Below are 15,045 nucleotides of genomic sequence, written 5' to 3' on the forward strand. Positions count from 1 at the left end.
TTCCAAAAGCATTCCCCTAAATAGGATCTCAAGGTTATAAACCACACCCTCAAGAGAAAAATAACTTGGCGCAGAAAGAGGCTAGAATTTACATTACAAAATGAAAGTCTATGGAGAAATATATATATAGATAGATGATAGAGAGATAGATAGATATAGATATAGATAGATATAGATATATAGATATATCTATATATAGATATATAGATATTTAAGTAGAAGGTGATGATAACAGGGGTCCTATATCCTTTGCCTACCTACACTCCCATTTGCTTGAAATATTCTTAGTAAATTTGTTTGCTTAATTTAAGAATGCAAATAATTCAGAATTGAATTATTTGAATATGATGTCATTTACTGGAAATACAAAGTATATGTAAGTTGTTTTGAGTATGAAAATGAATTGGTTGTTTTCATGCTCTTGTATTATCAAGCCCTCCTGGAAATCTTATTTCAAAATCATTCATTTACCAGACCAAGAAAAAGGAATCTATTCTACAAAAAAACATAAAATGGTTTGTCTTGTTATATATTACAAGCAAGAGAGAACATTAAACATTAAAATTCCAGATGTATAATTTAGAAACAATAAAAATCAATATAAATATTACTAATCACCCACACTACCAATAATAGAAACACTGTTAAAGGTCAAAAAAAGGTGGGGAGAAATTACACATTATTTGAGTTCATTTGTGAAGAAAAAGGAGAGAATTGACATTAGTTTTTAATACAACATTTATTTCGGATAAATAAAAACTTTAAAATAGTTTAAATGTAAAAATTACATATATAGTTTTATATATAATAATTATAATAACTTTTATGTGAGTGGCTAAGATAATATCAAGTTAACAGAGAAGAAATATCTCCCAAATATATATCTAAATTCCAGACCCACAAATACTGTTCTGATTGATGGGCCCAAGATCAAATTACGATAAAGAAAGTGCAAAGATTGCAATGAATGTCCTCTTTTAGTGGTGCGTAATATGAGAAAGTGTGTGTTCAGTCTTAGCTTCACTGTTGCAGGGTTCTGCTTTGGCAAAGGCTTTTTTTTTTAGTCTCTTGATCTTTAATCTAGTTTCTAGAATTTTCCTTTGGCAACTCATGTTCAGTTGCTTCTCCCCTCTGCCCTTCCTATGCCTGACAAATGCATTCTTGACACACTTCCATTTTTTTCTTACACTCATCTTCTACCCAAAACTTTTCAGCAAAACACTTGGAGGCATTTTACTCTGGATGCAAAGTGTGAGCTTTGAGACCAGTTAGATCATGGTTATAATATCCATCATCAGTAGCTGTGGGAAATGAGAATTGGAGTTATTTTATCTTTCTTTCTTTCATAAGTTCCATGTAAATATTTAATGTAACTTGATAAAAGCAATTAGAATTTTCATATTAGAATATTACCTGGATTTTTTAAAAAGCTTTTATAATTAGTGTCACATCTTGAACACATGGAAGTGCATGACCCAGACATTTCATAAAGCACAAACAAGTCAGTGACTTCTCAGGGCTGCTCTCTTCACAAATCATCATACTTACACATGTGTTTCTTGAAAATGTCAATTCTTAAGGTCTTTGCATTTACTGTTCTTTCCTAAAACATTCTTTCCTGAACCTCTACAAAGATTGGCTCATTAGCATCTTCGAACTTCCAGTTGCCAGTAGGATCAGTTTCTACTGTGACCTTTTGTGTATCGTAGGACAGTGTGCTCCACAGCACTTTCAATGGCTGCTTTACTCAGAAGTAGATTGCCAAAGTGCCTCCGGATGAATTAAAACGTTCAACTTTTCAGTTACCAACTGCAATGGTAGCAGTTTGCCGCAGCCTTTCACATCATAAGTTCCTATATTAGATGCTAGGTCCTGATTATCCTATTTATAAACCACCTTAAAATGAAGAAGACATGATACGTTTGATGTAGAAGATCAAGAACTATAGTCTTCAATATGGATTGAAGCTCAACATCAAGAAAACAAAGATTCTCACTAATGGGTCAATCAGAAGCTTCATGATGGATGGAGATGAGATTGAGATTGTTGATAACTTTAGTTTGCTTGGTTCCACAATCAAAACTCTTAACACCACCAGCAGTCAGTAAATCAAAAGACAAATTGCATTGGAAAAGCTGGCTGTCAAGGACATTTCTAGAAATTGCAGAGCAACAATGTCAATCTGAAGAATAAGGTGTACATGATTTAGGCCATCATCTTTGCAATTACTTGCTATGCATCAGAGAGCTGGACAATAACTACAGATGATGATGATGGAGGAAGGATCAATGCCTTTGAGTTGTAATTATGGAGGAGTATTGAATATACTATGGACTGCTAAGAGAAGAAACAGATCTGTCCTGGAGAGGGTGAAAACAGGCTGCTCCTTGGAGACAAATATTTTGTGATTCTGTCTGATATACTTTGAACATGTTGCAAGGAGGGACCAGTCCTTGGAGAAGCACATCTTGCTTGGAAGGTGGAGAGACAGCTCAAGAGAGGAAGACCCTCAATGAGATGGATTTACTCAGTGACTGAAATAATGGGAGTAGGTTTGTCAAAGACAATGAAATTGGTTCAAGACAGTAGAGTTTAGAGCTGGTGTGCATAGGGTTGCTATGAGACAGAGTCAACTCAATGAAACCTAACAACAACATGCATTCCTGTCAGTATTCCATATAGCAACATGGTAGTTTAATAACTGGCTTGGAGTAAGAGCAGGGGACTTGATTTGTAGCTTTTGACTATTCTTGTGGTTCAGACAATTTCAGGTTACCAATCTGTCACTGAACAGATAATTGGGAAGAATGCAAACAGGAGAGCCCCTTGGCATTCCCTATGCCCATTTTGTGAAGTAAGAGTGTATAACCATTGCCAGTTACCACACAGAACCTCAGAAACTCATGTTTACTTTCCGGAATATCTATGTCACTTAGTTATCAAGTCATACAAACACTCCCCATATTAAAAGTCATAATCTGAGTAAAAAAATACAGCATCTATGTTTATTTTTGTTCGATTGTTTAGGGGTGGGTTTTTTTACAATTATTTTTAAAGATAAAATATTACTCAAAAGATTCACTGTCCTTATAATGGGTCTCTTCATAATAGTCCTCAAAATCTTTTTGAAGTTTTATCATCTTCACTGTTCTTTTTGAGTTCTGTGGTTAATTTGGTCAAGAATTGTCTTAGTTCATAGGAGTTCCAGGATGGCATTGTTAAGAATTAAGTATTAGCACAAGGATGACATGCAGACTAGTGAAGCATTCCATATTTTTAAGAAAAAATTAAAAAATGCATTATATATGAATGGAAACAATGTAAATAAAAGATTGTATAAAAGATAATGTACACGGGGGGGGGGGAGAATTAAGTATTAACTTAAAGGCTGATGGATTAAATCCACTCAAAGTTACTTCAAAAGAATTCTAAAACAAACAACAAAAAGAATTCTCCTTCCTCCTTTCTGTGGAGTCAGAACCAATTCCTAATTAACCTGCTGGTGAGCTTCCCAGGGGCTGTAAAGTGTGTGGGACAAGATTACCCAACTTTCCCCCTAAGAGCCACTGATGGATTCAGTCAGAGAGGCGCCACCTTTGGGTTCACAATGCAATTCCTGATGGAAAACTCTATGGAGTACAGTTGTATTCTAACAAAAAATAATTTTAAAGAAAGTAACTTGCATCACTTTAAGATAACTGGTTTTAGGTTATATAGATAGATACATAACCTCTTACATTTGTCTATAGCCTACCCTAAAGAAGATCTAGGAAGAGTATTTCCAATTATCTATTATAATATCAAAACTAAAAAATAAGAAGTATAGGAGTTAGATTACAAGACCCAGTTAGGACTTACTTGGGTTTTTCATGCTACTACCACAAAACCACTAAAAGATGTTACTAACTACTTACTTTCAAAGTTTTTCTTTCTCTCTGATTCAAGCAAGTTTGTTATTAAAGGTGTCTCTTGTGAAAATAACAACAAAGAACACAACAGCTATTTACTCAAATGCAGGGATTTCCTCTAAAAACAAGCCTTCATTTACATAATCACATTTATTGTTGTTGTTAGGTGCCATCAAATCAAGTATGACTCATAGTGACCTTCTGAACAAAAGATCTGATCCTTGTTCTATCTATACCATCCTCACACTTTCCTGACACACACATTTAGAAAACATTTAATTAGAAAACTTAATTAGACACTTATTAGCAATCACATTTAGAAAACAATTTTGGGGACAATATATGAAAAATCCCATTATATTGGAATTATTTAAATCACATAAATACTTTTTTAAGTCCAATCTCAGAAAGTCATATATGTTAGTCTTTAATAAGTGGTCTTAGAAAAAGTATTTAGTTTTTCTCTTATTTTGTACAATTAAATAGTACAACTTAAAAGTGCAAAACTTTTTTAATGTAAAATTCTATAACATTTCAAGATGATAAATGTAAAAGCAATATATCTTTCAATTCTATTTTATTTCTATAATTGCCCAGATATTAAAATATATTAAATTATCATTTATTCATGATCACGTTGTACAAATCACCTGTGATCAAACTCATCAATAACTTGCATTATGCAGATGGCACAAACTTGCTTGCTGAAAGTGAGGAGGACTTGAAACAAAACACTTGTTGTAGAAAATCAAGGAATGCAGCCTCAATATGGATTGCATCTCAATGTCAAGAAAACAAAGATTCTTACCAATAGACCGATAGACAACATTATGTTGGATGGAGAAGAGATTGAAACTGTCAACAACTGCATATTACTTTGATCCAGAATTATACCAGCAGTCAAGAAATCAAGAGATATATTACATTGGAAAAGTCTACAGTTAGGATCCTCTCCAAATTATTGAGGAGTAATAAAGGCAGTCTGAGGACTAAGGTATATCTGATTCAGGCCATGGTTTTTCCAACTACTAGCTATATATTTGAGAATTGGACAATGGATAGGGGCAACAGAAGAAGAATTGATACCTCTGAGCTATGGTGTTGAGAAGAGCACTGAACATCCCATGGACTGCCAAAAGAACAAATTAATATGTCTTGAAGAAGGTGCAGCTAAGGATGATGAGGCTTCGCCTCACATGCTTTGGACATGTTGCTAGGAGGGGCTATTCCTTGGAGAGGGACATGATGCTTGGAAGGGGAGAGGGTCAGCGAAGGAGAGAAAGACCCTTAACCAGGTTAATTGATACAGTGACTGCCCCAATGGGCTCTAATGGGTCAAGAAGTGTGAAGAAGGATAGAACGGGGTTCAGATCCGCTGTTCAGGGCCTCTACATGTCATATTCAACTTGACAACAACTAACAACGACAACATTATGATACTGTAGTTATATTTTATTGTGTGTGGTGTCAATTCATTTAAATTATTTATGTTTTTATAATTATGACCTAAGTAAAAGTTTAAACAAACAGATTGGGTTTTCATTCAGCCATTGATACACTAAAAAAAATAATAATAACATTAATAATGCCTACAGTGGAGTTCTGGTGGCCTAGTGGTTAAGAACCTGCACTGAAATTCTACAGGCAGTTGAAATCCACTGGCTTCCCCATAAGAGGATGGGCAAGCTCCTTCCATGCAATTTTCTTCCTCTGAAAACCCAGTGGAGGGTCAGCTAGCTATGAGTTCATTTCCAGCTCAATGGCACACAACAAGAATACAATTGTGATTTTCCCACTTTCTTGTAATTCTTATAATTTTTCTTTCCATGAGCTCTTTTATTCTCATGTTACCTGCCTTCTGGGAATTTTTCTTGAGCAGAGGTTGCTCTGTTGACATTATAGAGTTGATTATTCTAAGAAATGAATGACTTCTTGGTGTTATTGTTTACCTCATAGGCTTGTCTAGTTTTTTGCTTAAAATTGAGCCTTATAGCTCAATTTTATATCCTTATAGATAAGTTTTGTTTTGGGTAAAAAAGGTGTCCAGGGCTATCGTGTTAGGGTTCTATCAATAAGCTTTGTCTTTATGTTTTTGAGTTTTGTTCCACAGTGTTACCCAAGAATACATCTAGAACAGTCAGTAGTGATAGACAGGCACTATCTAGGGAGCCCTAGAATTTTAAATAAGAACACCAAAATACCAAACTTCTGCCAATGTACTATATGCATCATTGTTAAGTATCATCCAATTTAGTGAAAATTACTTGAGAGTTTCCATCAAGCCAGAATTCTGTCAAACTAATGAATAAATTATGCTTACAGATGCTAAAGTAATATGTAAATGAAAAATGTAATGCAAATGTTAGCTTTTATTGCTACAGAACTAGTTCACAAAACAAATGATACAGAAATACACATACAAGGATTTATTCAACCTTGGAGAAGAAACGTTTGAAGAAATCTATGATCTTAAATAAATGATAACATCCTAAAATGTGAATTTTAGTCATATCCACTACTTCATTGTGTAGAATATGAATCATTTTAGCCAAGGAGTGAGTCTGTTTGCCCACTTAGAAGCTGTATTTCAGTTTAGCTTTGTTAGTCTGATGAGCTTTCTCCAAGAACTCCTATAGACTACACATTTGTCCCAAAGTGATTAATACTACCAAAATAATAAGTTAAATTATATAATGTCTTCCTTTAGTATAGTGACAATTTCTTTTAATTAATTGCTTTATTCAATAATTCTATAATTACATAAATAATTATCTCACTTTCATTTAGTAGAAAGTATATGATGTTTTTAGTAATTATAGCTATTTTTATCCTTTGGCTTCCTTCAGATTATAAATCTCTCAATTCTGTCACTTTCTATTTTTTTGTTGTAATTCTAGTACAGTTAAGAAATATATGAGGGCCTCTGTGTGTATTCTTAGTGTTTACAAGTTTCTGCCCTCCTTTATTTTAATTAAGAACAAATAACTTGTTTCACAAAGAAACAATTTGACTACCCGTTTGTCATGTGTGAGTTATAATGATACAGATATACTTACATAGAGATCTTATATATAGTCATCTTAAGTTAATTCTGACAAAATATCTTTAATGCATTTTTTCACTATAATCGCTTAAAAAGAAATTCTTGCTCCAATTGGATCTTAAGTAGTTAAGTATATAGATACATAATTATCAGCAATTGTGATTTTTGCCCCCCAACTGGCCATATGCTTAAAGGATAAATGATACCATTTAATAAATGCAAAAAACAAGGCTCCAGGAGTTGACGGCATACCAATTGACATATTTCAACAAACAGACACTGGCCTGGATGTGCTCACTAAGTTGTGCCAAGAAATCTGGAGAACAGCCAGCTGGCCCACTGACTGGAAAAGATCGATATTTGTTCCCATTCCAAAGAAAGGTGATCCAACAGAGTGTGGAAATTATAGAACAATATCATTGATTTCACATACAAACAAGATTCTGCTGAAAATTATCCAAAAATGTTTGGAACAATATGTTAACAGAGAACTGCTATATGTGCAGGCTGGATTTAGAAGAGGTCGTGGTACTAGGGATATTATAGCTAATGTTTGATGGATCTTAGCAGAAAGCAAAGAATACCACAAGAATTTCTATCTGTGCTTCATTGACTACGCAAAGGCTTTTGACTGTGTGGATCACAATAAGCTGTGGCTGACTCTGAGAAGAATAGGAATCCCAGAATATTTCATTGTGCTAATGTGAAACTTACACTTGGATCAAGAGGCAGTTGTCAGAACAGATCAAGGAGACACTACATGGTTCAAAATCAAGAAGGAGGTTTGTCAGGGATGTATTCTGTCTCCATACCTTTTCAATCTGTATGCAGAACAGATCATCCGAGATGCTGGGCTGTATGAGGAGGAATGTGGAATCAGGATTGGCGGAAGAATCATCAACAACCTGCGTTATGCAGATGACACAACCCTGCTTGCTGAAACTGAGGAGGACCTGAAGCGCTTGCTGCAGAAGGTCAAGGACTGCAGCCTCCTATATGGACTGAAGCTCAACATCAAGAAAACAAAGATTCTAACCACTGGGCCAATTGGCAGCATCAGTATGGATGGTGAAGAGATTGAGATAGCTAACAGTTTTAATTTACTTGGCTCCACAGTCAACACTCTTGGTAACAGCAGCCAGGAAATCAAGAGACGAAATGCATTGGGAAAGTCAGCTGTGAAGGACCTCTCAAGAGTACTGAAGAGAAACAACATCAGACTGGAGACTATGGTGTGCCCGATCCAGGCTCTAGTCTTCGCAACTACGTGCTATGCATCAGAGAGTTGCACAGTGACTAGGGTTGATAGAAAGAGAATTGATGCCTTTGAGCTGTGGTGCTAGAGAAGAGTGTTGAATATACCATGGACTGCTAGGAGAACAAATAGGTTTGTCCTAGAGAGGGTGAAGACAGAATGTTCCCTGGAGTCAAGGATTCTGAAGCATCATCTGACATATTTTGGGCATGTTGCAAGGAGGGACTGGTCCTTGGAGAGGGACATCATGTTTGGCAGAGTGGAAGGGTGATGAAGGAGAGGAAGACCTTTGATGAGATGGATCAATTCTGTGACTGGAGAGGTAGGAATAAGTGCATTTGAGATGGCTAGGTTGGCACAGGATAGAAGAACGTATAGAGCTCTTTTACATAGAGTTGCTGTGAGTTGCAAGTGACTTGATGGCACATAACAGCAACAACAACAACAATAAATGCATTAGCTTCAGGATCATTGTTGATCTTTAGCTGTCCTAGGTTATATAATGATTCTGCAAGCATTAAAAAGGATAGTTTATTATTTCATAATATTCTAATCTGATATGAAGTGTGAATAAACTTACATGATCAAATATTTAACCAACTGTTTAGCATAAACCCATAAAACTAAAGAGCTTTGCCAGCTGTTTGAAGTAGAACTATAAAACTCAACTGTTTAGTCAACTGTTTTATATAAAGCTATAAAACTCTAGTAGTTCACTCTATATTAAAGCAGCAGGCAATGTATAAAATAATCAAGGTTCAGCTCGCATCTAAAAGTCCAGTCAGTCAATGTCTAAGTCAGTCAATGTCATTTTAAAACTTTTCCCCCTAATATAAGAATCCACACTTAAATATCAGGTTGGATTAAAAAAATATTAGAAAATAAAATGTAAAACTCTTATCTAAAAGAAAAATAGTTCCCTTCAACATCATTAAAATTCTGGTTATTCAAGGAATGCAAGGAATTATTCAAGGAATTAAGAGAATTCTGGCCACATCACATGTTTTCCACCCCATTGTCTATATATATATTTTAGGAATTCTTATAATCAGGCATCAAGTTACACAACACATAATTTTCCTTTGATTTCTGCGTTTGTTTTTCACAGAATGGATAAGAAGGGGTTTGTTAATTGTTGTCATAACTATCTTTTTAAACTCAATAGACAGAGAACATTGCTTCTGTCAAAGAGTTAATAAGTAAACACTTCACTGTGGGATCTCCAAATAGTTTTAATAGTTTACACTTTGTAAAACAAACTCCAAATTATACTGTAGAGGTATAACTAAAGTAGAAAACAAAAGAAAGCATGAAAAATAACTTATCATAACAGAAGCAGCAAATCAAATCTAACTTTCCTTCTAGCTAACATAATTCCTAGGAGAATCTATGTAAAATCAAAACCCGAGCAGTTGATCCAAACAGATAATGAGTAATTTAGTTTGATAATAGCAGATGGCATTAGAGAAATCTTCAGTGCTCCCTGGACCCACATCCCTTACGTCAGTCTGAACCGGGGAAAATAAGAAAAAAAAAAAAAGACAACCAACATTGCTTATCAAGTGAGTCATAAACTGAGAAGATAATTAGCATTCAATCGAAGATAGACTTTCAGAAGCCATTTTATCAAAATGAATAATACTCTGAGACTCAATAATCTTTGTCCTCTCTTCCTTAGGAGAAAGCTAAGCTTAATCTTGTTTATAGGTTGTTGTACATTATGTTAAAAGAACATTGGACTAGGGGTTAAATTGCATTACATTCACCTGGGTATTAAAATGAAGAGAAAAAGAGGTTCGTATTTTAACTCAGACATGTTTGCCAGCATAGGGAAAGTAGAGTAGTCTCCTTACAGAAGGGAATTTCAATTTACCAGAGTTTGGATGCCACAAGGCACTAAATACTGGTAGGGAACCTCTTGTCTAAGCAAATAGATTCATACAAAACTAACAACTCCACAACATATCCACCATAAAATAACAGGACCTGTAGAGATTGGCACATAGCAGCTCCAACAACTATTAGGGTAATTCATAAGCCATATGCAAGAGAGCTCTGGTGGCCTAGAGGCAAAACTCTGTTCTGCAATTCCAAAGGCATATTGTTCAAAACCACCAGTTGCTCCCCAGGGGAATGATGGGCAATGTCCTTCCACGCGATTAACCGGAAAATCAGCTGAAGCATCAGCTATGAGTCAGTTCCAACGCAACTTTACACAACAACGGTAACAACACAATGCAAGCTACAATGTAGTCAGTAAGGGACTGTGTTATTAGTGAAAGACCATGTCTCTCTAGCGGTTCAAATTCACTGGCTGCTCCCTCAAAGCAGGATGGGCAATCTCTTGCTCTGTGATTTACAGCCTCTGGAAAAGCCACTAGAGGATCAGCTATGAATCAGTTCTGACTTAACAGCAATGACTGACTTTCGGATGTGACACAAGCAGTTTAAGGCACAAGCAGCTCAAGGCTTTGGAATTGAGAGTAGCAGCTATACCGACTGAATGGTCTCCGATCAAAGGCAAGAACCACGCCGAGGTAGAGGGAGAATTCTTCTAAGTTTACTGCACACCAAGCTTCTCAACAAGGGGCATAGCACTGGGGGTTGCCTTAGAGGTTTTATATGAGGTCATTGCAGTGGCTCATTGGTGCATAAAGTGTCTGGTCTTGGGAAACTGGTTCTGTGGAATGTCCTGCCATAGGATTTTCTGAGTTCTGGTGTTAGAAAAATGTCCTGACTTAGGATTTCTAAGTTCTGGTTTCAGAAAAAATGTCCTGACATGGGATTTTCTTGTTTCAGAAAATATCCTGACATAGGATTTTTGAGGTGGGCTTCAGCCTTCATTTTGATTTTAGCCTAACACCTACGTTAGAGTTATGGTCAAGTCTATGAGTCGATTGTTGGGTGGCTCTTACAGGACTAGAAAATGAGAAATTGTGATTTTGAAAAATGAAAAGAATACAGTTGCCCTCGTTCCACAGTACCTCATGGCAGCCCTGTGAGCCAAAGCAGAACTGTGCCTCATAAGATTTCCAATGGCCGACCTTTTAAAGGTTGATTTCCAGGACTTTCTTCTAGGACATCAGTGAGAAGATTCAAACCACCACCCTTTCACTGTGCATTAAGTTAAGGTTAAACTACTACCATCATCATTTTTGTGTGCCGTCAAGTCAGAACTGACCCATAGCTGACCCTCCAGCAGGTTTTCAGAGGCAGTATTATGCGATTAACTGCCTTAGAAAACCGGTTGGAGGGTCAAGTATGTATTGGGTCCGACCCAATGACACACAACAACAACCACCTCTACCAGATTATAAAGTACTGAGTCTGAATCTCTAATTCCTATCATACAATATCTACACAATTAGTATCTGTTGAATGAATGATGAATAAATTAATAATTATCACATAATAACATAATATTTTAAGTTAAACTTATTTCTTAATTTATTTTATAATCAATAAAAATCTAATTGATCTCTTAAATACACATCCTGAAGAGAATAGGAAGAGAATAGGATCCATTACTTTTTTTTTTTTTAAAAAAAAGGTAAAAATTGCCAGTCGTTTTGTTTTCTGTGGATTCACAATCAATATCCAGTGTAGTGGCAGTCAAGTAATCAAAAGGCATGTTGCATTGAGAAAGATTCTTTCTTTTGTTGTTGTTATTTTGTTTTAAAGGATGTTTGATGTAGGTGGACAACGATCAGAGAGGAAGAAATGGATTCACTGCTTTGAAGGTGTGACATGTATCATATTTTGTGCTGCGCTCAGTGCCTATGACATGGTCCTAGTGGAGGATGAAGAAGTGGTAAGTCTAAAAATGCAGCGACTGTGCTTTCCAGTAGCACTGCTGTTTCCCTACTCAATGAAGGACGCATGTTATGTCTAGATCTTTGCTGTTGATAGTATTTATATTTAACAAATAACAACTCTCCTTATGCTCTCATCCCGTGTGCCTAACAGAACAGAATGCATGAAAGCCTTCACCTCTTCAACAGCATCTGTAATCACAAGTATTTTGCAACCACCTCCATTGTCCTGTTTCTCAATAAAAAAGACCTCTTTCAAGAAAAAGTAACCAAAGTGCATCTTAGTATTTGCTTTCCAGAGTACACTGGTAAGATTCCTTCTCTTAAACCCCATAGTAATATTTTTTATAAACATATTTTCCCAATTGCTTGACACTTAATGTTTGTGACCATGAGGCTTATAATTTTTGAGACTTTTGTACAATATGCAGAAGGAAGTATATAATTACATAGGAACCCTCTCCGCAATGATTCTGTTAAAATGAAACACTAATGAATAAACAGAAAGTGATTAAGTAGACCAGAATTATTGTTCTATATATGAAATGACACTGAAAATTGTATGATCTTCAATACTGTTGTTGTTGTTGTGTACTGTTGAATTGCAACCGACCATAGCTGACCCTCCAGTTTTTAGAGGCAGTTAATTGCACAGGAAGGTATTACCCATCCTTCTCTAGTGGATTCAACCCACGTACCTTCAGGTTTGCTTCTTGCCACTAGGCCACCAGTGTTCTCCTCTTCAGTATTGTAATAGAAATATACATTTTATTCCAAATTAGAAATATTAATATCTTATAATGTTGTGTTCTATCTCAGTGGCCTTTCAAAGTCTGAATTAACTTTTCAGAAGAACAGAACAAATGCCTCTTGAGAATAATGGCATCTTCTTTTTTTTTTCTGCCTTATGTATGTATTAGATTGCCAGTGCTGATCCTGTTAGGCAATGATGCTAAATGTCAAAGTACAGAGAAAGATTGTTTTCATTTCAGGACCAACCTAAAAAATTATTGCACATAGTTGGATGCTTTGTTATTAAAGAAATTATATGAGATGTGATAGTTCTTTTAAGTGCAAATAGAAATACACTACCACCATTCACTTATAGGAAGCCGCCCAGATGTTATTATAATCAGAATAGTCTGTCAAAACAGATATCAAGGTAATTAACTTACAGTTCTCAAAAGTCATTGCCAGTAAGTACAACCATGTGATAGTTTACCCTCCTCCGGGTTTCTGAGGTGATAAATTGCACTGGAGCAGACTATCCTTCTTCCTTCCTCTGACTCATCGGTGAATTCAAACCACCAGAGGCCCAGCCTCGAGGCTGACAGTGCAGCTCCCTTTAGACTACACTTCACCACAATGTTGCTTTGATAAAACATCAGCCAGAGAAAGTCTCCATAACTTTTCACATTTCATCTCAGCTTCTGTCACCACAATGGGTTTCATCTCTTCTGTTTTATTTTCTCCAATTCCCTCCAAACTCTTCCATTTCTATCTAACAAATTTCTCCAAAATTCACATCCACTTCTCAATCCTAGTCTTACATATTCTGGTAGAGTCAATTCCACTTTTTTATTCCCTCCTCAGAGTATTTACCTTGCCCTTTTCAACTATCTATCAAGATCTTACTCAAAAATCTCATGGTAAAGCCTGATTGGGAGACTGGATGTCCCAGTATTTGGCTGCTAAAGGAAAGGTCATTGGTTGGTAACCATCAACTGAGAAAAATGTGGCCTTTCACGTCAGTAAGATTTACAACCTCAGAAGCCCAGTGGGGCTCTTCTGTTTTGTCCTATAGGGTTACTGTGAGCCAGAATCAACTTGACACATTTTTAAAAAAAAATCCTATCCATCTTGTTCCAGGGTAGATAGATGGGTAATCAACCCCCATGAGATTTATTGCCTCTGAAAACCCACTGGAGGGTCAGCTGTGAATCAGTTCTCACTTGAGGGAGCACAGCAACAACGTTCTTTAGTAATATCCACTATGTTCCTCTTTCCATTCATGTTAAAACATGTGTATGTGTGTGTGTGTATATATATATATATATATATATATATACACACACACACACACACATACACATATATAAGCATAGGGTATATTCAACACTTAAGTAAACGTATATTGTTCATTAACATTGTGTAAATACTTTAGTATTTCTATGGGATTGTAAGATTTTGAGACTGAGGTCACATTTTCGTCATCAGAAACCTTCCGTAGGGTTACGTTTTCAGCACAAAGTATCCACATAACTTTCTGATAATTAGCCCTCTCTAATTTTGTTTGCAATGCTGAGTCCAGGAAACAGTAGCACATGAAGTAGTAGTCTAAATTGTTAGAGCTTATCAGTAATTCTTATTGATTTAATCTTTGTAAAAGACAACAGATGTTTATTTCCTTACACAAAAATATGTATTTATACATTTTTTTTTACAAGGACCAAATACATTCGAAGATGCTGGGAACTACATCAAGAATCAGTTTCTAGACCTGAATTTAAAAAAAGAAGATAAGGAAATCTATTCCCACATGACCTGTGCTACAGATACCCAAAATGTCAAGTTTGTGTTTGATGCAGTTACAGATATAATCATCAAAGAAAATCTGAAAGATTGTGGTCTTTTCTAGCCAATTCTTTTCTTTTTCATGCTTGCTTTTAGAGATATAAAAAAAGGTGCTGTGTGACATGTTTAGCTTGAATAGCTATTATCACATGTAGTTGTATAACTAGGATCAAGCAAAGAATTTTCACAAAATCTTTTATGCATTGTCATCTGGACATAAGAATGTTTCTGAAACATTAAATATGGGAGTGTATTTTATGTCTTTAAGTATAAAATTTATATATTTTGGTAACTCAGAACAATATAAACCAGTGACACTGGATTTGCTTTGAAGTAAATGTCTGCATGTGACCAATTCTCAATCATAAAAGAATGAAAAATTCAAGACTTTTCATACTGTTGCCATTGGCCATACTTTAAGAGCACTCATTTTTATTCATAATGCAATGCTGT

At 35.6% G+C, this 15,045-nt stretch overlaps 1 protein-coding gene across 1 annotated transcript in view; it reads left to right on the forward strand.

The window, feature by feature from the left end:
• The window catches only part of LOC102859106 (guanine nucleotide-binding protein G(t) subunit alpha-3-like), a 65,177-nt gene extending 50,521 nt beyond the window's left edge, over nucleotides 1-14,656 (forward strand). Inside the window, exons 5-7 of the mRNA XM_006882677.1 lie at nucleotides 11,888-12,017; nucleotides 12,173-12,326; nucleotides 14,466-14,656. Of these exons, the coding sequence (XP_006882739.1) occupies nucleotides 11,888-12,017; nucleotides 12,173-12,326; nucleotides 14,466-14,656 (475 nt within the window). The remainder of the gene's footprint in view (nucleotides 1-11,887; nucleotides 12,018-12,172; nucleotides 12,327-14,465) is intronic.
• The last annotated feature ends 389 nt before the right edge of the window (nucleotides 14,657-15,045 follow it).

The sequence above is a fragment of the Elephantulus edwardii genome, unplaced genomic scaffold (assembly GCF_000299155.1).
Source record: "Elephantulus edwardii isolate Elephantulus edwardi_28Jun2011 unplaced genomic scaffold, EleEdw1.0 scaffold00022, whole genome shotgun sequence".
Classification (NCBI taxonomy): domain Eukaryota; kingdom Metazoa; phylum Chordata; class Mammalia; order Macroscelidea; family Macroscelididae; genus Elephantulus; species Elephantulus edwardii.